Below are 24,477 nucleotides of genomic sequence, written 5' to 3'. Positions count from 1 at the left end.
GCCACATGGCATACAGGATCTTAGTTCCCCAACCAGGGCTCGAACCTGCACCCCCTGCAGTGGAAGTGCCAGAGTCTTAACCACTGGACCACCAGGGAAGTCCCTCAATTTTTAAAAACTACTTAGAAAAAATAACAGTTAAAGGGAACAACTGTATGAAAAGTAGATAAGGAAAGTAAAATGATTCATTGTTCCAGAATGAGAAAAAGGAAAAAAAAAAAAACAGGACAAGATCTGAATGGACATAAAATAGTTATGAGGTTTATAAAAGAGGAATCCTGGGAAAGGAACTTTATGTGTAGTCAAGCTGGTTAAGATTGGAATGAATTTAAGTTTTTTTTTTTTTTTCGGTACGTGGGCCTCTCACTGTTGTGGCCTCTCCCGTTGCGGAGCACAGGCTCCGGACGCGCAGGCTCAGCAGCCACAGCTCACGGGCCTAGCCACTCCGCAGCATGTGGGATCTTCCCGGACCGGGGCACGAACCAGTGTCCCCTGCATCGGCAGGTGGACTCTCAACCACTGCGCCACCAGGGAAGCCAGAATTTAAGTTTTTTTGAAAAATAAGTTTTAATATCAACAGTACACTGGTGCAAAATTAGAATTTAGTTTTCTCTCTGTTAAAAGAAAAAAGTTTTATTGGACTTTTGGTCTGCTTTTGAAAGATTGTGGAAGTTTCCTTAAGTTTTAAGTAATCTGCCCAGATAGCAAAGATTTTGTGTCTTACCACAATAATTTACTGTGCATGTTTTCTTAAGTAATCAAAGACCTGATAAAGACAACACTATCTTCTCAAAAGAGCTAAGTTTTGTTCACACTTAGGTAAATTTCTGTGTTTGCCTTTAACATCATCTATTGTCATTTTGGTTAAATAGATAATTCAGTATTATTTCATAATGATCTGTGATCCTATTTAATCAAATGTTCAAACCTTTTGACATTTTCCCCAAATCAGATTCTAAACAGAACCACAGAAGACCCAGAATTGCCAAAGCAATCCTGAGGAAAAAGAACAAAGCTGGAGGCATAACCCTCCCAGACTTAAGACAATACTACAAAGCTACAGTAATCAAAAGAGCATGGTACTGGCACAAAAAACAGACATATGGATCAATGGAACAGAACAGAGAAACCCACACACCTAAGGTCAATTAATCTCTGACAAGGGAAGCAAGAATATTCAATAGAGAAAAGATAGTCTCTTCAGCGAGTGGTGTTGGGAAAGCTGAACAGCTGCATTTAAATCATTGAAGTTAAAACACTCCCTCACACCATACACAAAAATAAACCCAAAATGGCTTAAAGACAAATATAAGACAGGACACCATAAAACTCCTAGAAGAGAACATAGGCAAAACATTCTCTGACATAAATCATAGCACTGTTTTCTTACGTCATCTCCCAAGGCAATAGAAATAAAAGCAAAAATAAACAAATGGGACCTAATCAAACTTATGAGCTTTTGCACAGCAAAGGAAATCATAAACAAAATGAAAAGGCAACCTATGGACTGGGAGAAAATATTTGCAAAAGACGTGACTGACAAGGGATTAATTTCCAAAATATACAAACAGCTCATACAACTCAATACAAAAAAACCCCAAACAACCCAATCAAAAAACGGACAGAAGACCTAAGTAGACATTTCTCCAAAGAAGACATATGATGACCAACAGGCACATGAAAAGATGCTCAACACAGCTATCAGAGAAATGCAAGTCAAAACTACAGTGAGGTATTACCTCACACCAGTCAGAATGTCCATTATCAAAATATCTACAGGGGACCTCCTTGGTGGTCTAGTGTGTAAAACTCCAAGTTTCCACTGCAGGGGGTGTGGGTTCAATCCCTGGTTGGGGAACTAAGATCCCACCTGCCACGCAGTGCTGCCAAAAAAATATATATATGTATATGTGTATATACATATACATATATATATATATGTATGTATATATATATATATATATATATATATATATATATACATGCACGTGCACACACACACACACACATATACAAATAATAAATGCTGGAGAGGGTATGGAGAAAAGGGAAACCTCCTACATTGTTGATGGGGATGTAAATTGGTGTAGCCACTATGGAAAACAGTATTGAGGCTCCTTAAAAAACTAAAAATAGAGTTGCCATATGATCTAGCAATCCCACTCCTGGGCATATATCCAGAGAAAACTCTAATTTGAAAAGATACATGCACCCCAATGTTCACAGCAGCACTATTCACAACAGCCAAGACATGGAAGCAACATAAATGTCCACTGACAAATTAATGGATAAAGAAGATGTGGTATATATATATATATATATATATACAATGGAATATTACTCAGCCACAAAAAAAGAATGAAATAATGCCATTTGCAGCAATATAGATGCAACTAGAGATTATCATACTAAGTGAAGTCAGAAAGACAAATACCATATGATACCACTTATATGTGGAATCTAAAATATGACACAAATGAACCTCTCTACAAAGCAGAAACAGAGTTACCACAGGAGAACAGACTTGTGGTTGCCAAGGGGGACAGGCATGGGAGAGGGATGGATTAGGAGTTCGTGATTAGTAGATGCAAACTATTACATATAGAATGGATGGACGAGCTCCTACTGTATAGCACAGGGAACTATATTCAATGCCCTGGGATAAACCATAATGGAAAAGAATATAAAAAAGAATATATATATATGGGTAACTGAGTCACTTTGCTGTACAGCAGAAATTAGCACATTGTAAATCAACTATACTTCAGTTAAAAAAAAACAAAAACAGAACATTTTTTTCCATTCTTCCTTCCCTCTCTGTCCTTTTCTCAAATCTTTTTTTTTTTTTTTTTTTTTTTTGGCCGCACTGTGCAGAATGTGGGATCTTAGTTCTCTGGCCAAGGATTGAACCCATGCCCCCCTCAGTGGAAGCACAGAGTCTTAACCACTGGACTGCCAGGGAAGTCCCTCCTTTTCCCAGTTCTTACACCATGAAGGTCTTTATGATTCTTTTGCCTTGCTCTGGACCGGAAAGACAATGCCACTATTCACATATCTCAGGCCATTGCAAAGGGGGATAATCAAACCTCCAAATGACTGTTAGACTTGCCATGCTGCTAGGGATCCTGTAGTTCTACCCATCACAAACTTCTCCTTAATTTCTTTTTTTAATTAATGAATTTATTTATTTTTGGCTGCGTTGGGTCTTTATTGCTGTGTGCGAGCTTTCTCTAGATGAGGTGAGCAGGGGCTACTCTTCAGTGAGGTGCATGGACTTCTCATTGCAGGGGCTTCTTTTTGTTGTTGTCGTTGTTGCAGAGCACGGGCCCTAGGCGGGTGGGCTTCAGTAGTTGCAGCACATGGGCTCAATAGTTGTGGTTCGTGGGCTCTAGAGCACAGGGTCAGTAGTTCTGGTGCACGGGCTTAGTTGCTCCACGGCATGTGGGATCTTCCCAGACCAGGGATCAAACCTGTGTCCCCAGAATTGGCAGGTGGATTCTTTTTTTTTTTTTTTTTTTGCGGTATGCGGGCCTCTCACTGTTGTGGCCTCTCCCGTTGCAGAGCACAGGCTCCAGACGCGCAGGCTCAGCGGCCATGGCTCACGGGCCTAGCCACTCCGCGGCATGTGGGATCTTCCCGGACCGGGGCATGAACCCGTGTCCCCTGCATAGGCAGGCGGACTCTCAACCACTGCGCCACCAGGGAAGTCCCCTTCCTGATTTCTAATGCCTCAGTTTCTCTGGAACAAACTTAGCTCCCTCTCTATTGCGTCAGACTCCCTAGCCCTGAGGTCCATTTCCCTGACTCCGGTTAACAATGCCAAACCTGAGGAAAATTGCATCCAGGCTTCATACAAAGACACAAGGTAAGGGTAACCAGAATAAAACTGCCTGTGCAGTCTACAGACCCTTAAATTTTCCTGGTTGTCACCTTTCCAGTCTCAAGTCACAGAGTCATACAGAGATTACTAGGAGGCATGATTCAAACTTTGCTTCCTTTGGCAGATCCCTACTGCCCAGACTAAGAGTAAGTACAAATGAGGCTATGATCAAGGATCTCTCCTTAACTTTTGAAGATATCACAGATTCTGCTGCTAAAGCAATATCTGCCCAACAAAAATCCATAGACTCTCTGGTCAAAGTTGTTCTTGATAATAGGAGAGTCCCTGACTATCTTTTGCTGAGCAAGGAGGTAATTGTGCTGTAGCCCATACCACTTGCTACACTTGGACTGACACTTTTGGGAAAGTTGAGACTCAGTCACATAAGACCATTGGATAAGCCAGTTGACTTTAAAAAGTGACTCCTTCTGGACTTCCCTGGTGGTCCAGTGGTTAAGAATTCACCTTCCAATGCAAGGGACGTGGGTTCGAGCCCCGGTCAGGGAACTAAGATCCCACGTGCCACAGGGCAACTAAGCCTGCATGCCACAACTAGAAGAGCCTGCACGCCGCAATTAAGACCTGACACAGGGCTTCCCTGGTGGCGCAGTGGTGGAGAGTCCGCCTGCCGATGCAGGGGACGCGGGTTTGTGCCCCGGTCCGGGAAGATCCCACATGCCACGGAGCTGCTGGGCCCGTGAGCCATGGCCGCTGAGCCTGTGCTCCGCAACGGGAGAGGCCGCGATAGTGAGAGGCCCGCGCACCGCGATGAGGAGTGGCCCCCACTTGCCGCAACTAGAGAAAGCCCTCACACAGAAACGAGGAGCCAACACAGCCATAAATAAATAAATAAATAAATAATTAAAAAAAAAAAAAAAAGATCCGACACAGCCATAAATAAATAAATAGATAGATAAATGTTTTTTAAAAAGTAACTCCTTCAATAGAGTCTTTCTTTGACTTACATGATTCTGATTGGTTTGGGTCTTGGGGACCGTGGCTCTCAAATGCACTCCAGACACTCCTGCTTATAAAAATCATAGTTGTCTCCTGGTGTACTGTATTTTCTCAGAAGTTTTGTTTGTTTGTTTGTTTGTTTTTTGGCTTCTTTTGGGTCTTCGTTGCTGCATGCAGGCTTTTCTCTGGTTGCTACTCTTCATTGTGGTGCGCAGGCTTCTCATTGCGGTGGCTTCTCTTGTTGGGAGCACAGGCTCTAGGCGCACAGCCTTCAGTAGTTGTGGCACACGGGCTTCAGTAGCTGAGCCTCACGGGCTCTAGAGCACAGGCTCAGTAGTTGTGGCACACGGGCTTAGTTGCTCCGCGGCATGTGGGATCTTCCTGGACCAGGGATAGAACCTGTGTCTCCTGCATTGGCAGGCGGATTCTTAACCACGGCGCCACCACGGAAGCCCTCAAAAGTTTTTTTTTTGTCGGTACGCGGGCCTCTCACTGTTGTGGCCTCTCCCGTTGCAGAGCACAGGCTCCGGACGCGCAGGCTCAGCGGCCATGGCTGACGGGCCCAGCCGCTCCGCGGCATGTGGGATCTTCCCGGACCAGGGCACGAACCTGTGCCCCCTGCATTGGCAGGCGGACTCTCAACCACTGCGCTACCAGGGAAGCCCACCCTCAAAAGTATTAAATGCGTATTTGCAACTGCTAACCACCAAGCTAATGCTTTCCCTAAGACTAGAATCTCAGAAGAGGATCAAAGAGAAAGACTGACTTAAAGAAAGTGAACACGATACAGCATTGTCAACTGTGAATAAATACCACACAGAGACTCAGCAAAAACTTCGAGAATTCCAGAGTTTAGTTGGGAGTAGCACTAAAGCCTGAACAATTTTTTTTTTTTAATCACATCTCTCAGGCTGAGAGTCTGATCAAAACGAGGCATTGTTTAAAACAAGACAATAGGGACTTCCTGTTTCTGGGGGCCTAGAGTGGAAGCATCGGGGAGCGGCTGTTTCCCTCTAGGTTATTCCTTCTTCAGCTGTCTGGAGGGCACCAATACCTCTCGTGAAATACTAGGGCGAAAACTATTTCCTGATTTTCTAATTCTACAGAATGTTCTGTATTTATGTGTAACTTAGACAAAAACAGGGGGGGAGCTAGTGAGGGAAAATGGGAAGATGTAGATCTTGTATAACTAGTATTAGCCTACCCAGTTAACCAAATCTCGAGGTGAACTGAATCATCCAGAGAACTTGTTTGCAAGTAACAGATGCATCCAACTGGCAGCACATTACTTGAGGAATTCAGTGAGCCCAGAGGGTAGAAGCAGAATGCATGAAACTATTTGAGGGTCTGCCCTTATTATATTTCCAATAGGTTTGCCTTGATTGCTTATTCTTCCTGCCAAAACAATCATGTGGGTAAGATGTCTATTACCGCTAAAGAGTTCTAGATATGTTTTACATTGACATGATGAACCACAATTCCTTTCTTTCTGTGCCAGTTTTATCTTTTTTGTCATTAAGTTCTATGTTGGTCATCAATGAAACTGCAGGTTGACAGAGTACAGTTTGATCTGAGAGGTTAGTAAAAACTCTTGGTTTCAGATTGGCCTGAGTATGAAGCCAGAGAATTGTAGGAATGTCAGAGCAATAGATGGGGACAGAGGTCAGCCCCCGAGAGACAGAATGATCTGGTCACCAGAATGTACTCTCCACAAAGACAAAGATTTGTCTCTTTTGTACACTGACATATCCCAAATGCCTAGAGCAGTGCCTGGTGTGTAGTAGGTGCTCAATAAACCATGGTGGAGAGGCTGAGAGGATGGGTCAGTGAGAACATTAGCATTTCAAGGCAGGGAAAGAAGGTTGGCTAGTGTGGATGTGGGGTGGAAATAGAAAATGTAGGATGGTGGAGAAGGCACGAGGGCTTTCAGGACATAAAGAAGTGACAATGGATTGGGGGCATATTACTTAGGGCCTGAGATCTGAAAGGGAACCGGTGCAGGGAGAGAGAAGTACTAACAAGGTGTGCTTAGCTATGTTAGATGGTCGCTTCTGTTGATGTGCAGGATAAGAAAAACTGAATGATAAACTAGAGGTACTGGTAAAAATCCCATTTGTCTTTCAGGGCAGCTCAAATGGCAACTCCTTCTGAAGGCCTTTGCTGAGGGGTCAGCCCTGAAGTGAACAGTTTTCCTCTATTAGTTATTAGTGTATGTGTCTTATGCCTTTCTTAGGGTAAATTTCAAGAAAGTCAAGCCTGTCATGTAGCTAGTTAAATGGCAGGAAGGGAAACTGAACCCTCCAAGTCCAAAAATACTCAGATTTGGCTGTGAAAAATGACTTGGAAACAAGCAACTCGGGCTTCTGCTTTGGTAGTAAATCTCTTTCTTTACCCTTATCTCTGGCAAATACACATGACTGTTCTGTTAATTGCGAAAGAATGCTCTGTTAATTGCCTATTCATAGCCTTTGACCATTTTTCTACTGGGTTATTTTTAAGAATCTATATATTCCAGATACTGAACTTTGTTGGTTATATTTCTTGCAAATATATTCTTCCTGTTTGTATCTCGTCTTACTTTTTTCTGATTTTTGAAGGTAACTGTCATGCCTATACTGTAGTTAGTAGATGGTAAGCTCTTTGAAAGCAAGGGATAGATGTCCTGATTTTCTCATTTTCTAGGAAGCGCCTTTGTTTGTTTGTTTTTTTGCGGTGTGTGGGCCTCTCACTGTTGTGGCCTCTCCCATTGCGGAGCACAGGCTCCAGACGCGCAGACTCAGCAGCCACGGCTCACGGGCCCAGCCTCTCCGCGGCATGTGGGATCTTCCCGGACCGGGGCACGAACCTGTGTCCCCTGCGTCGGCAGGCAGACTCTCAACCACTGCGCCGCCAGGGAAGTCCGCCTTTATGTTTTACTGCTTACAAAATGCTTGTCAGGGCTTCCCTGGCGGTGCAGTGGTTAAGAATCCGCCTGCCAATGCAGGGAACACGGGTTCGAGCCCCGGTCTGGGAAGATCCCACATGCTGTGGAGCAACTGAACCTGTGCACCGCAGCTACTGAGCCTATGCTCTAGAGCCCGCAAGCTACAACTACTGGAGCCTGTGTGCCTAGAGCCCCTGCTCCGCAACAAGAGAAGCCACTGCAATGCACCACAACGAAGAGTAGCCCCCCACTCGCTGCAACTAGAGAAAGCTTGCACACAGCAACGAAGACCCAATGCAGCCAAAAATAAATAATTTTTAAAAATGCTTGTTAATGTTGATAAGTGAAAATATATATATATATAAATAAAAAATATATTAAATAAATATATATATAGGTAAGGAGTAAGCCAAGAGAATAAAAACTGACAAAGCAGTATTTAGTAAAACACTGATGTGACTAATGCAAAGATAAATCACAAAGAAAATGCATGTCAGAGATTAATATACTCACATTGCTCTCAGTAGCGTTCAGTCCATGAGTTGATAAGAAAGGGGGGTGGGAATTTGTTGAGGCAGCCTCAGGAATTCCTTTCCATTTTCCCAGGCAGTGTCAGAAGCAGATATATCACTTCTGTAGCATTTAAATCCTCATCAAATTTATATTCCACCAAATCTGAGTTTATGGAGTCTGAAACGCCAGACCAAGCTTGGAAATCCTCTTTTGGCAAGCGCCAAAAGCTTGCCTGAAGCTTACACGTGGCTGAAGCTTACACGTGGCTGAATTTAAGCCAGTAGGCGCTGCCTACACCAGGTGTGGTTAATACTGAAAGCAGGGCAAGAACTGAAGCCTTACACATTCCTTTCTAGTTAATTATCTTCAAACACCAGAAAAAGTTGCAGGTGCATTCTCTCCCAGCTCCACCCACAGTCGCTGCTGTTCAGAGTTCTTAAGGTATGAAATTGTGGCACCAATTTTTGGGAGAACGGTGGTGGTAAACTTCCTTTCTCTGGTACTCCTCCCCACGCCCTACACGTTGTTGCATAGACTTATCTATGTCTATATATTTTTAAATTATTCCAGCTTCACCACTTAGTATGTACATTTGGGTAACTGCTTAAGGTTTCTGTGCTTGTTTTCCCATCCATAATATGAGGATACTAATTCTGTTTACCTCATAGGGTTGCTGTGACCATTGAAAAAGAATACAAAGCACTTAGAACAGTGCTTAGCACATAGTTAGCTCCCTTTACATGCTGTTATTGCAAAAGTAAAGCAGGTTCGTTCTAACAACTTTATTAACACAAAGGAGGTCCAAGAAAAAGTTCACCTTTCCCCTCTGCCTCTACCCTCTTGCCATCTCTTACTTACCTAAGGAAACTAGTAACATGTTTCTAGTTTCATGTGATCATTCCACATCTTTTTTCCCCTCATACCAATATACTGCAAATCTACCTACATATATGGAGTTTTTCTTTTTCTTTTTTTTTTAAATAAAAGTGGATTCACATTCACTCATTTTATCATTTAACGATATATCCTGGATATCTTTCAGGGTGACTATGTGTAGCTAACTCATTCTTGTTAAGAGCATAATATTCTGTAGTATGTGTGTATCGTAATATATTCCAATGTGCTCCAGAAATAGATAATCGGGGTTATATCTGATTTTTGCCAGTGACTAGAATGGTTCAGTACACATCCTTGCTCTTCCATCCTGATGCTTTCAGTCTGTAGGACAGATTCCCCAAAGTTGGACAACTAGATCAAAGATTTATGTGCCTTTAAAATGTTTAAATATTCAGCCTGATTACCTTCCCCAAAGGCTGAGGCAACTCATATTCCCACCAGCAACGTGTCAGTTTTCCTGAAATCTTAATTGCCCTTGATGTTATTTGTCTTAAATTGTTTTGCCAACTGATCGGTAAATAATTATATCTCATCTTATTTTTATTTTATTTATTTTTTGCTGCACCACGTGGCATGTGGGATCTTAGTTCTCTGAGCAGAGATCGAACCCGTGCCCACTGCAGTGGAAGTGTGGAGTCTTAACCACTGGACCACCAGGGAAGTCCCATCATGCCTTATTTTAATTTGCTTTTCCTTGCAGGCCTGACAGGGCACCTTCTCATTTGTTTATTGTTGTTTGCAATTTCCTGCCCTGAATCATGTGTTCATATCCTTGACTTTTTCTTCTATTGCATTGTCTTTACCTAATTATTTGTAGGCATTCTTTGGGATTTTAACTCTTTGTGATGAGTTCTGATTATCTTCTCCTGATTGTCTTTTGCTTCTGTTTATAGGACCTTTTGTTAAATACAAATTTTTGATGTTTATGTGGCTTTATCTCTCAGGCTTTTCCTTCATGGTTTCTGAATCTCTAGTCTTTCTTAAAAAGTATCCTCTGTCCAGAGGTTATACAAATTCTCCCTTTCATCCCATACTATTTTTTTAAGGTTTTTAAAATAACATTTATGTCTTAAAAGTTAACATGTGCATAACAGGAACCAAAAAACATTAGAAGCAAAAAACAAAGTTATCCATAATCACAAATAGTTTACTGTTTGATGTGTCCTTCTAGGTCTTGTTTATGTAGGTAGCTACACAGCTAAGCATCCATTTTTATGTAAATAAGACCATACAGTTATGTATCATGCTTTTTCACACATCATGAATATCTACCATTTTAAAGTCCAAAAGCTATGAGTATTTTGACAACCAAGAATACACTACACCAACTCAGTCTGGAAGGGAAAAATGTAATCCTGCCTTTCTTGGTGACAAAAATTTCATAAAAGACAAAAATGGCAACAGGCCTCTAGATAAAGATATTGGCAAGAGTTATGATTAAAATACTGCAATCCCTTAATGTTCAATTAAAAATGAGACATAGGGCTTCCCTGGTGGCACAGTGGTTGAGAGTCCGCCTGCCGATGCAGGGGACACGGGTTCGTGCCCTGGTCCGGGAAGGTCCCACATGCCGCGGAGCGGCTGGGCCCATGAGCCATGGCCGCTGAGCCTGCGTGTCCGGAGCCTGTGCTCTGCAACGGGAGAGGCCGCAGCAGTGAGAGGCCCGCGTACCGCAAAAGAAAACAAACAAACAAAAATAAATAAAGAATTTCTTAAAAAAAAAAAAGAGACATAAAGCAACAGAGTGCACAAAGCATCCTATACTATTCTTTTTTTGGGGGGGGGTTGTTTTCTTTTTCTTTTTTTTTTTGAATTTTTGAATTTTATTTTTTTATACAGCAGGTTCTTATTAGTCATCAATTTTATACACATCAGTGAATACATGTCAATCCCAATCACCCAATTCATCACACCACCACCACCACCCACCGCTTTCCCCCCTTGATGTCCATACGTTTGTCCTCTACATCTGTTTCAATTTCTGCCCTGCAAACTGGTTCATCTGTACCATTTTTCTAGGTTCCACATATATGCGTTAATATACGATATTTTTCTCTTTCTGACTTACTTGACTCTGTATGACAGTCTCTAGATCCATCCACGTCTCAACAAATGACCCAATTTTGTTCCTTTTTATGGCTGAGTAATATTCCATTGTATATATGTACCACATCTTCTTTATCCATTCGTCTGTCGATGGGCATTTAGGTTGCTTCCATGACCTGGCTATTGTAAATAGTGCTGGAATGAATATTGGGGTACATGTGTCTTTTTGAATTATGGTTTTCTCTGGGTATATGCCCAGCAGTGTGATTGCTGGATCATATGGTAATTCTATTTTTAGTTTTTTAAGGAACCTCCATACTGTTCTCCATAGTGGCTGTATCAATTTACATTCCCACCAACAGTGCAAGAGGGTTCCCTATCCCATACTATTCTAATAGTTTCATTTTTTAAAATGTAGATCTTTAATCTGCCAGCAAATTGTTGCTGTATGTGGTGTGTTAGTGGGATAGTTAAAACCCAAAACTTTAATACAATAGACACACTGAAAAGCGCACAAGTTCTAAGTGAATTTTCACAAACTGAACACACACTTGTGTAATCTGCACCCAGATCAAGAAATAGAATACGGCCAGCACCCCAAAAGCCCATTTGTCCCCTTCCAGTCACTATCCCCTGATGGAGGGTAACTGCTATACTGACTTCTAGCACCTTACATTAGTTTTCTAAGGGGATAATTTTATTTTCATGCAGATGGCTGCTTAAGTATGCCAACACCATTTATTAAATTAGCCACTGTTTTCCCAGTGAGTTAAAATGCCTCCTTTGATTGTTGGTACTTGTAAGGAGAAAATGTATTTTTTGATGCAGTGGATGGATTGCATAACCCAATGTCTAACAAAGTCACATCTTCCATTATGGATCCCAGCTGGGCTCACCTGTAGCCAGAGCTTTGCTGGTTGGTGACTGATTTTCTCCATGTTCCTTGTGTGTGTCTAAATAGTTAGAAAAGCACTGATCCTACTGGCCCACTCAGAGAGGACATCCTTCAACTATGCCATGAAGGAGGCCGCTGTAGCGGCTTTGAAGAGGAAAGGATGGGAGGTCACTGTGTTGGACCTGTATGCCATGAACTTCAATCCTGTCATCTCCAGAAACAACATCACAGGTGGGAGCACCTCTCCCCTTTAATTAGGTCTTTGTGGATCTTCTCGCCTGTGGGTTCTCTGGCCCCACCTTGGCCCCTCTGGCGTCAGCCTCTCTTCTTCCTCTCTGCAGGTAAACTGGAGGACCCCGGGAACTCTCAGTATCCTGCCGAGTCTGTTCTAGCTTATAAAGAAGGCCGTCTGAGCCCAGATACTGTGGCCGAACAAAAGAAGCCGCAAGCCACAGACCTTGTGATTTTTCAGGTGTGGTTAAGACATCAAAAGGGGTGTTGGGACACTTGTGTTCTTATTGTCCTAAACCTGGCACCTAATTAGCTATGTAATCTTAGGAAAGTAACAGCCACTTGACAGCATTCTCTGTAGAGAAGGGTGATTACTTCAAAGGCGCAGTATTACACAGATTTACAGATGTCGTGAATCTGGCTGTATTACTCTTTGAAAATATGACTGTGATGGCAGAGATGACATTTGAGCCTTGAGCTTTTTTTCCCCAGTATGTTTAATCTTTTTCTTCAGTTAGTTATTTCTTGTGGAATCACTCAAGTTTGCAATTCTCCCCCGCCCCCATCTCCATAAGCACCCTGAGAATAGTTTGTGGAACTGCTATCTGGAGGATTTGGACTCCAGAGAAAGTTCATTAATACCCCTGAAGGGTCACTGAAAACGAGATACCTGAATTGGGCAGAGAATGATATTCATGTCCCCGTGGATACCCTGCAGAGAGTACATGGAGCCACTGCCACCAGTGGAGATGGAAAGCACTGCCTTCTTATTCTGTAAAAGAAAAGTCATTACCTTCCACATCTCCTTGGTGACAGGAAGTTAATGAAACAGCCCCAGGGAAAAGAACACAAAGGTCCCCCCTCCCATCTGTTTTTTACTTCATACATTGGCTCCTTTGAGCCTCACAGTATGACTCTGCAGAAGTATCAGCCTGGAAGATGGTACACAGAGGGGCAGGCCCAGGATTCCATACTCCTGGATGTGGCAAATCAGGTGAAGGTTGTCATGGTAACACAAAATCAGTGCTGACTGCTGGTGCCTAGGTGGAGTTATTTGTTGTTTTTTAATCTATCTCCCCACACTGCTAGGCATGTATCTAGGCTTGTAATCCAGGAGCTCTAAAAATGTTTCTTGTATAGTTTTGGGTGTCTGCAAAATGAAGACAGACTGACTTTTTTATTATGGACAATTTCAAACATACATAAAGAAGAGAAAATAGTATAATGATGCATCCACCATCCAGCTTTAACTCTCAGTATCCCCTCACCCCGGTTATTTCCTGGTGTATTTTAAAGAAAATCCTGAACATCATGTCAAAATATCTATGAAAATATCTATTAAAAATTTTGGGAGAGACATGCATCTCTCCCAAAGGGACCTGGAGCCTGATTTTGGTATCTAATTGTGCTCAAAACTCTGCCTCAGGACAGAATCTACCTAGAATCCAGGTGTTAGAAAAAGCAGAACCATCAACCTACCCGGAAAGGTCCCTTGTCATACACGGCAGCATACGAGTAAGCAAACTCGCCTATGAGCACTCACTCAAACCAGACTTTCAGGATGGCAGGGACTCCAAACCACTGCAGGGGAAACTGTGAGACAGAGGACAAAGAGGTCAGATGGGGAACACCCCCAAAATAGAAGACTTAGGGTGCTTAGCTGCTGCCCATGATGTCACTGAGGGGTGAACTTTCTTCAGGACATGTCATCCCTTCTGGAGGAGTTAGCACATTCAAGAAAAGAAAATTTTAAAGAAAAGAAAATTATTGTCCTTGGTCAGTCAACTTGACACTCCTGTTTCTGCCTAAAAATACAAATATTGGGTGTGTGTGAAGAAAGCCACATGCAATAAGATTTGCTTCTATGAAATCACGTTTGGCAGCAAAGTCTGAACAGCAAGGATTGCAGGCAAAGTTGGCTTCAGTGTGTGTTGCCTAAATCAGTATTTTCCCAAGAGCTTGCTTTTGTGGGTGTGGTTTCAAAAATATGAAACCTGTACCTTGTGCTCACAGATTTAAAATCCTATCATTTAGAATAAACAGAACCACTCACATATGCAAACAAATGATCAGTGTGACTTAAGTTCATCAGGGAATTGCCATGAGAAAGACCTATTGGGCCTCTTGTCCTGGTAAAAGCTAAGCATACCAGTATTTCTTCTTCTCCTTGACTCACTTAAAGGCAATGACAACAGGAACATGCCCAGAGGTTAAAAAACAAAACTAGGACAGAGAAAAAATTTTTAAGACTTGACAGGTCTCTCTTTGAAGGGTGGTTGACCTACAGGAAAGGGGATAAGGAAGTAGAGTTTTAGGACACAACTGAGAATGAGACCTGTATTCTCACCCTGAATCTGCCAGTAATTTGCCTCATCAGTAAAAAGAGGGGCTTGAGGTATCTCTAGTAGCATCTCACATTCTCACATTTATGATGCTCCAACCGTGAGGGGCCAGATCTGCAGCTTTTACGATAAATGTGCAGGTTGTTTAGGCAAGTAGATTTGGTCCCTTGTGAATGTTCTACAGTCAGGGCTGAAATAGAATTGGCTGGTTTGCCAGGTATTAAAAGTTTACTCTCTCAAGTTGTTCTTGGAGGGACTTCCCTGGTGGTGCAGTGGTTAAGACTCCGCGCTCCCAATGCAGGAGGCCTGGGTTCGATCTCTGGTCAGGGAACTAGATCCCACACGCATGCCGCAACTAAGGAGCCCGCCTGCTGCAACTAAGACCCAGCAAAACCAAATAAATAAATAAATATTTAAAAAAAGGGGGGCCACCTATAGGATTAGGGAATTAACATTAACATTGGAGAATAAATGGTAAGAATAATTTACTAAGACTTGTCTAGTAATGTGGGGAGGCAGAGAAATGCACATGTGCATGCCTTGGCAAGGGTCAGCTGCCAAGAAACTGAAACTCACCCTTAGGTAATAGAACTTCGGGCAGTTTTGGCACAGAATGCCAGGCTGGCACAGTTTCAAGGTTTTCTTCATTCAAAGAGCACAGCTGAATAGGCTAAAATAGGTAACAACTAGGTACAGAAAGCACAAGGTGAGAGGGTGGAGCTATGAGCTAATTTTCCAGGGTGCCTCAGGCCTCCACATCAGGGTGTCCTGTTGGGAAACCCAGATTAACTTTTGTTGTTTGTATATGGTACAAGGTCTGTGGGGTTTGATCTGTGACTCACCTCTGTGCTTTGTGTATCCCCAGAGTGGCACTCTGCATTTCTGTGGCTTCCAAGTCTTGGAACCTCAACTGACATATAGCATTGGGCACACTCTCGAGGATGTCCGAATTCAGATCCTGGAAGGATGGAAGAAACGCCTGGAGAATATTTGGGATGAGATGCTACTGTATTTTGCTCCAAGTAGCCTCTTTCTTTTCTTTTTTTTTTTTTTTTTTGCAGGCCTCTCACTGCTGTGGCCTCTCCCGTTGCGGAGCACAGGCTCCGGACGCGCAGGCCCAGCGGCCATGGCTCAAGGGCCCAGCCGCTCCGTGGCATGTGGGATCCTCCCCGACCGGGGCACGAACCCGTGTCCCCTGCATCGGCAGGCGTACTCTCAACCACTGCGCCACCAGGGAAGCCCCCCCAAGTAGCCTCTTTGACCTAAACTTCCAGGCAGGATTCTTAATGAAAAAGGAGGTACAGGATGAACAGAAAAATAAGAAATTTGGCCTTTCAGTGGGCCATCACTTGGGCAAGTCCATCCCGACAGACAACCAGATCAAAGCCAGAAAATAAGATTCACAAGACTTGATTTCCTTCTAAAATATAGCCAAATCTAGATTTCTTTCTTGGGGTTCCTTGACTTGCTTTAGTTCTTAAGATTTGTGTTTTTCTTTTTCCACAAGGAATGGATAGAACAGACTATATTCATACATTTTTGTATAGTTTTGTTAAACATAACCGATTCTGTTTTTTTTTTTAATTTATTAATTTATTTATTTATGGCTGCGTTGGGTCTTTGTTGCTGCGTGTGGGCTTTCTCTAGTTGCGGCAAGTGGGGGCTACTCTTCGTTGCGGTGCACGGGCTTCTCATTGCAGTGGCTTCTCTTGTGCAGCACGGGCCCTAGGCGCATGAGCTTCAGTAGTTGTGGCATGCGGGCTCAGTAGTTGTGGCACGTGGGCTCTAGAGCGCAGGCTTAGTAGTGACACACGGGCTTAGTTGCTCCGCAGCACTTGGGATCTTCCCGGACCAGGGCTCGAACCCGTGTCCCCTGCATTGGCAGGCAGATTCTTAACCACTACACCACCAGGGAAGTCCCAAATGTAACCAACTGCTATCATGGCAAAATCTAATTAGGCTCAAAAGGCCTCTCAGGCTTAGGCTGTAAAGCTGGAGAAAAGGGTGTAGAAAGATCCCAGACAGTATTCTTTAAGGTCCTCTACTCAACTTAATTCCTCTCTTTAGAGATACATTTTTAGGAATAAATCTGGCTAGAGAGCATCCAACTCCTCAATGATCTATTTTTCTTTTAATTACCTCTCTGTGGTTTATGGCAGAAGGGAATTGCTCAGAGAAATGACGAAATCTGTCTGACCTAAGGGACTTGTTTAGTAATTACTACTCTCTGCTTGTTTATGATATATATTGGCTTTAATTACTACACAATGACTATTATGCCTAATATGAGTGTCATTCTCCTTCAGCTTTTGTTGTTTCTATACAGTGCACACAGACACCTTGAAATGAAAAGCTAAAAAAACCCTCTTTAATCTTCTAATTTAATGTCTGCAAATAAACCAACACCTCTAAACACTACATCTGCTACAATGAATGAATTCATGAAAGGAAACAGTACTCCCAGTATCTAAAAACAGCTTGCCACAAACAGTACTTTATTTCAGATCCATGTAACTAACCTTCTGGAAGTTCTTCCTGTATCATTGCTAAACTGATGACTTGCCTTTTAAGGATGTGTTTTGGTTTCATGAATTTAGGGACAAAATTGTGAGCCTAGAGTCTCATTAACTTTGGTGAACAATTTTGACGTTAACATTCTAACTTCCTATTTAAATGATTGAGGTGCATCTCTACTCACTGTTGGTATAACTTAAGTAGAAAATGATGAAAGAACGCCCTCTTGTGGTGCATAGAAAGAAAACATGAGAAAATGATGCAAAGCAAGGTTGCATGAAACTGGGAACAGCCTCTTACCTGCCAAGGAAATGATGGCATCAGGCTGGAGAACCTCATGTGCCAGATGCCAGCAGGCACTGGGTATTCTTTCCACAATATCCACAATGGCAGATGGCTGGGTGCTTCAGTTTGAAAACATTTGAAAATATTTACTGTTGCTTTCATCTTCACTGCAGTTTTATGTAAATTTCTAAAAGTTCCAAATGAAATAAATAAAATCCATTTCTACAAAACAGACCCACACTCACTGGTTTCAGAGAAGCTAGTGACAGAGGCATTCAGGCAAAAGTGGAATCTACTGGGGAAGAAGCGATCAGACGATTCAGTGATAAATTGTGGCCAGAAGCCTATATGGTGACTTGGCTTGAGACCTTGCCCAATAGGGCTGCTTCATTCCGAATCGCAAGGGAACCTAAGATTCTCTCAGGGAATTTAAAGGACATTTAAGGAGATCCAGGAAAGAGAGTGGTATAGAAATCAAGAAAAACACAGAATGCAATAAACAAATGCCAAGGAGCAATATTTATTCTGATTTGCCTGATTTATTCTGATTTATCTAATCAATGGGCCAGGCATTCTTCTAGAGGCACTGGGAATACAGCAGACAAAAAAACCTAGCCTCATGAAGTTTGCATTCTAGTAAAGAACGAGAGAAGAACAAATGTCAGTCAGGTGGTAATAAATTCTAGGAAGTAAGAGCAGGGTAAGAGGGTTAGAGATGGGATACGAGTTTTATACAGGGTGATCAAGAAAGATCTCTCCTATAAGGTTATATTTGGGCAAAGCACTGATAAAGTGAGAGAGTGATACATGTAGGTCCCTGAAGAAAGAACATGCCAGGAGTGATGTGAGTGCAAACCCATGAGGCAGCAGCATGATCAGTATGCTTTAGGGAGGGAAAGGAAGTTAGTGTGACTAAAGCACAGAAAGCAAGAGAGGGATAGGTCAGACACAAAGCTGGAATCAGACCACAAAGGGCATTACAAGCATTGTGAAATGTAGAGATAGGAAGTCACTAAAGGGTTTTGAGCAGAGGTGTAACATATGACTTACATTTAAATCTGGTTGGTATGTGAAGAATCAAGTATAAGGGGCAACGATAGAAGCAGGGAGAACTGCTGGGAAGCTGTTATGACAATCTAGGCAACAAATGCTTTGGATCAAAGTGACAGCAATAGATGTATTGAGAAGTGGTTGGATTCTGGAAGTATTTCAAAGGTCAGAGTAACAGGATTTGATGATGGATTGGATCAAGGTCAAAAAACAAACAAACCGGGCTTCCCTGGTGGCGCAGTGGTTGAGAGTCCGCCTGCCGATGCAGGGGACATGGGTTCGTGCCCTGGTCCGGGAGGATCCCACATGCCGCAGAGCGGCTGGGCCAGTGAGCCATGGCCGCTGAGCCTGTGCATCCGGAGCCTGTGCTCCGCAACGGGAGAGGCCACAACAGTGAGAGGCCTGTGTACCTCAAAAAACCCCAAAAAACCCCAACCCTCAAAGGTATTTTGGCTTAAACAATTGGAAGAATGGAGATTCCATTTGCTTAGATGGGGAAGAATCTGGAAAGAGTATTGGCGGCAGAAGTTGGGAGTGGGAAGGGGAGAATCAAAATTTCACTTCAGACATGTTATTTCTGAGATGCCTGTTAAGACTGTCAAGTAGATAGTTCGATAATAGGAACCTGGAGTTAAAGAAGTTATGGCTGGAGATATACATTTGGAAATTTTCAACACATAGTCTGTAAAGCAATCTGACTGGATGAGCACACCTAAAAATTGAGTTATGATAGAGATCTGATGATTGACTTCTAGGGTTCTCCAATGTTAGGAGGTCAAGAAGACGAGAATGGAAAAGGCCAGTGAAGCAGAAGAGATGAGTGAGGTGTCCTGAAAGCTAAGTGAATAAAGTGTTTCAAAGAGTGTCATACACTGTTGGTAAACCGAGTGAAACAGCCCTCAGGATTGACTTTTGGGTGGCCATTGGTGATGCTGATGAGGTATTTCAGTAGAGCAGGGTGATAAAACCTGATTGGAATGGGTTCAGGAGGATGAAAAAGAGAAAGTGGAAATAGTACGTATGGGGGATGTGGGGATGTGTGGTCAAATAAAATTGTTTGATATTTTTAAGAGATGAGGGACATTACACAAAATTTATATACCAGTGGGTATGACTCAAGAGAGAAAGGTTTTGATGCTGGAGAAAGAGGACAATTATATATGTATACATATAACTGAATCACTTTGAATCACTTTGCTGTACTAACAACAAAATCAACTATAATCCAATATAAAATAAAAATTAAATTAAAAATTAAAAAAAGAAAGAGGACAATTAAAGGAACAGGAGCATGTATTTGAAAAAGCAAAAGGATATGGATCCAGTGCACCAGAGGCAGAAGAGCAAAGTAGCAACAGGACTGGTACACTTATTAGGCACTTAGCTCCTGTGTGCCAGGAACTAAGTAGTTTTACACTGATTAATTTACTTCTTATAACAACCCTAAGAGGATCATTCATTTTTCTTTCCACTTTATAAATAAAGAAATTGAGGAATGGAGAGGTTAAACAGTAGGTATAGGAGCCAGAACTTCACCCAAGCAGGCAAACTCAAGAGCCTATGCTTTTGGACTTCCCTGGCAGCGCAGTGGTTAAGAATCCGCCTGCCAATGCAGGGGACACGGGTTCGAGCCCTGGTCCAGGAAGATCCCACATGCCTCGGAACAACTAAGGCCGTGTGCCACAACTACTGAGCCTGCGCTCTAGAGCCCGCAAGCCACAACTACTGAGCCCATATGCCCTAGAGCCCGCGTGCCTAGAGCCCGTGCTCCACAACAAGAGAAGCCACCACAATGAGAAGCCCGCGCACCACAATGAAGAGTAGCCCCCGCTCGCCGCAACTAGAGAAAGCCCGTGCGCAGCAACGAAGACCTAACGCAGCCAAAAGTAAATAAAGAAGTAAATAAATTTATTAAAAAAAAAGAGCTTATGCTTTAAATACTATGCAGGCAGGGACAATGACAACATGAAATAGAGGACAAGAGTAGTAATCAATTGTCTTCCTGAGAGAAAGACCATTAAGTGTTGCTGTCGAGAAACTGCTTTTATACTTCTAGAGTCCCTCTGTGTCCTGAGCAGGGATAAATGATGTTCGGTTCTTTTACAGGCCTAATTATATGGCTGCTGAGAACTGTCTGCTCCTCACAAGATAATAGAGCAGGACTCTTACCAGCTTGGAGTAAAGCAGGACAGCTATCTCCCTTGTTCTGCACACTGTAACTTAAATTATGTAACTCAGGATAGCATCAGCCTTTCCGGCAGCCACTCATATGAGGTTCCATTTTCGGATCAGTCTTTTGCCCACATACGCTGTTTTTAGGACCCCAGTACTTTTGATATTTATACTTATTTAATTTCATTTGGTTATTACTCCTTTCCAGTGCTGCTGAAGTCAATAAATGCCAAAAGACAACTTTTAAACATATTTAGAACAATGGCAGCATTGTTGTCACTTTAGACTCCTGAAGTGACAACTCATTTAGATATATACATTTGGATGTGTTAAAAAATTCAGTCACTTTCACAGAATCAACAGACACTGTCTATATTTGATAAGAAGGTATAAGCATACAGTTTAAAGCAGTGCTTCTGAAGCTTCAGTTATTTATATATCAAATACATGATATTCATGTATCACCTGTATTAGTATTTATTTAGTATTTCCCCATAGTCTAGTAAGTAGACACATTATATATTTTTCTAATGTACATACAAACCTTATATATATATGTTTAAAGATAATGTTTACCCATGTATCACCTGAAATCATTTTGGGCACCACTAGTGATATATGTACCACATTCTGATATATATATATATGGAAATAACTTACAGAAAAATAAAAAGAGATTGCCTCTGGATGTGGGACTGAGGACTGGAGAGACTTGGTTTTCATCAAAAGTACCTCCATAATACAAGATTTGTCACCACACGTATCTATTGTTTTACTAAACATGAAACATTTAAACTAAGTAAAACAAACAAAAATTCTATTACACTAAGTCACTTGGTACACTGCCTGGTACAATGTAACTATTCAAAAATATTTCTATATTTCATACCTTTTCCTACTGATTTTTTAAGTTCAATCACATACTCATGTCGCTCAAAACTGACATTCACGGATATGACTTCATTCATAAAATCTGAGGAAAAAAGACAGTTAACTACTACAAAATGAAAACTTTCAATGTTTTATTTTTGACTGCAGCTGTTTACAGAAATATAGTTGCAAGTATACAAATGTTCCAATAGAAGCAAAATATCTTTTTAATATTTAACAAGTTATCACAGATAGCTAAAAACATAGATGCAAATGAAATTCCCTCAGAGAATAAACTGAAAATATCTGGTGTCAGTGCTCTGAAATCCCAACTATGAAAGCCATATACACAAAAATGTAACCCTTACTTACATCACTGCAGGACAATGGAAGAAGGCAGTTCAGTGGTTGATCAGTGTGCTCAAGCAAATAAAATTAAATAAAAAAGTTAAATGGCAGAATGGTAGCTAAACCACTTGAGAACAGGTTAATAACATAACTGTAGTATATTCATTAAAAGACTAAGTAAAAGAAATGAATGAAACAGTAAAAATTGTCAAAAAAAGTAATAAATACTTGGAGCTTATCAATTCAATGTAAGGGAACAAGGTAAGCAGATACATTCATTAGATCAAAGGAAATTAGCTTAATATCATTGGAATCAGTTTGTCGCTATGAAAGTCATAAACACTTCCATGCAGGACAGTTCTTTATTGGACACAGTCTGATTCCAAAGCCACTCTCAAACATCTGAGATGTGTGTGTGTGTGTGTGTGCTGTCCTGAGGTTCGTCAGCTAAAATAATAATAATAATAATACAAACTATTTCAAATCAGGCAAGTTACTTCTGGAAAAAAAACAAAACAAAACAGGGTGATACGGTTAAACACAGAGCCTTTTAAAGGAAATATTACAAGTTGGAGTTGAACAGAATTGTGGTATGGTATAATGCTTTAGATATACAAATACAGTATGCAATAAAGTGGGGAAGAGGGGAAGGGGAACAAGAAAGGAGGAATGTAGCTAGAGCAACTCCCAACAGCTTGCCTATGTATTTCCAGCACCAAAGTTTGCAGAGTAAGCCACTTGTATTTCCACTGCTAGTTTTAAGCAAAGACAGCAGTGGTGATTTTCATAAAGTGAGGGTACAATTATTTTCATTTTGCAATGTTCACTTTTCTTACATGAGTTTATTATTATTATTATTAATTGGTGATTTGTAAACACCAACAATTATGGAGGTACTGAATTATGCTCAAAATTAATGCTCAAATTAAATAATACAGTGTCTGTTTAACATCGTGTCTGAAGCTTAAGTTCCAAGGATAGTTAAATTCTAGTGCATCAATTCTCATACAAAGCAAGCTATTTTAAAAGAAGATTTATCTATTAAAAAAAGAAATTAAATAAGGTGCTTTGTTGACCTGGCTAGCTATGTTATTTAATAGCTCAGATACAAATGTAAATATAAGGAATGAGAAATAATTTTGTTCTGAGAGTTGGTCTAGATGGGCCAAAATTGTGGTCTGCTGGTAAAGTAAGAGGCAATGAAAAGAAAGCTTTTATTATCACTGCCCACAATGTATCCATTTTACGGATAAACAGGAGACTTTAGCACCCGTCAATTGTATTAGCTACTTAACTGTCATAATAGTTAAAATAAACACAGAACATTGCACCTATATATTTAAATCAGTCATTTAATGTAAACTTTTTAGTAAGTGGTATGAAAATGCCAAACTAAGTTAACTGAATTATCAATAACTAGACTAATTGTATATGTACATAAAATATACTGTATTTCTATAGGCAGTACTGAGAATAAATTAGCATTGCCAATAAATGATTATAGATAACCAGGTTAAATTGAATTTACATTAAAAACAATGTATAACTGTGTCTGTTTGAGTGGGAAAAAAAGCCCTTTCTAGATCTTACTGTATACAGTTTACACCAGTGGTTCTCAAACTTTAGCATGTATCAGAATCACCTGAAAGGCTTGTTAAAAAACAGATTGCTGAGTCCCACTCCAGAGTTTCTGATTCACTATGCCTGGGATAAGGCCCAAGATTTTGCATTTTAAACTAGTTCCCAGGTGATACGGATGTTGGCTGGTGGGCTGAGGACCACACTTTGAGAACCATTCGTTTATACATACTATGTATGTAGAAAACTATATACTATAATGCTATTAATATGAAACAAAAAATATAGGAAGAGGGCTGGTTTTAATTAACTCTCAAACATATAATTAGAAAGCTGAACATTTTAATGTTTCTAAAATGATTTTCTGAAGTGTAATAATTTCCCCTTATAGTCAGTTACATTTCAAAGTCTTAAGTCCTACTATACATTTTAGAAAATATTCCCATAACATACCAAGTTGGCTATCCAAAATAAAAAGGGACATACATATTCTAAACAGTTAAGATATACTCATCAAGAAGGAATCATCACTATACAGCATTCTTGACTTCTTTGGAATGATTAAAGTGCATAATATCATTAGGGTATTGAGAATATTGCATAAAGGTTTGCAGTCTTTAGTGCCACTAACAGTCACAGAAATACTCACATGGGGAAAGCAGCTCTATCCCTAAGCTACTACTCTCCTGACCTGTTTGTTGCTGATGGCTCTTTCTTCAGGCACCACCACTATGGTAAGGAGCTGGAACATAGGCAAAATTAACAAAAAACAGAGGGATACTCAATCCAACTGTATTTGGCTGCAAGGAATTATTTTAGTTCTGGAGGGACTCAGATACAACTTCATTTCCTTTGACACTATTTTTCACAGGCAGATTTCTAAAGTTCTGATGGACAAGAAGTACACTATAATGAATTATTTGACTCTGTATGGTTAGAAAAATTGACATTACTAAGCTTTACCTAAACTATGTGT

At 41.1% G+C, this 24,477-nt stretch overlaps 1 protein-coding gene across 1 annotated transcript; it reads left to right on the top strand.

Annotated features, from left to right (window-relative positions):
• The first annotated feature begins 3,816 nt into the window (after positions 1-3,816).
• Positions 3,817-16,081, top strand: NQO1 (NAD(P)H quinone dehydrogenase 1). Its single transcript, XM_060083173.1, has 5 exons — positions 3,817-3,865; positions 12,178-12,342; positions 12,453-12,583; positions 15,550-15,706; positions 15,924-16,081. Exons 1-5 carry the CDS (start codon positions 3,817-3,819, stop codon positions 16,079-16,081), a joined length of 660 nt encoding a protein of 219 aa, XP_059939156.1.
• Positions 16,082-24,477: the final 8,396 nt, after the last annotated feature.

The sequence above is a fragment of the Mesoplodon densirostris genome, chromosome 19 (assembly GCF_025265405.1).
Source record: "Mesoplodon densirostris isolate mMesDen1 chromosome 19, mMesDen1 primary haplotype, whole genome shotgun sequence".
Lineage (NCBI taxonomy): Eukaryota > Metazoa > Chordata > Mammalia > Artiodactyla > Ziphiidae > Mesoplodon > Mesoplodon densirostris.
The sequence above is the reverse complement of the archived record's forward strand: the minus strand, read 5'-3'. Positions and strand labels throughout refer to the sequence as shown.

What these genes read in the sequence shown, in the direction of transcription:
- NQO1 (XM_060083173.1), top strand. Translation starts at nt 3,817, where the DNA reads ATGCCAAACCTGAGGAAAATTGCATCCAGGCTTCATACAAAGACACAA. An exon ending in CTCCAGAAACAACATCACAG is followed by an intron (nt 12,343 to 12,452) that starts GTGGGAGCACCT and finishes TCCTCTCTGCAG; the next exon opens with GTAAACTGGAGGACCCCGGG. An exon ending in CAGACCTTGTGATTTTTCAG is followed by an intron (nt 12,584 to 15,549) that starts GTGTGGTTAAGA and finishes GTGTATCCCCAG; the next exon opens with AGTGGCACTCTGCATTTCTG.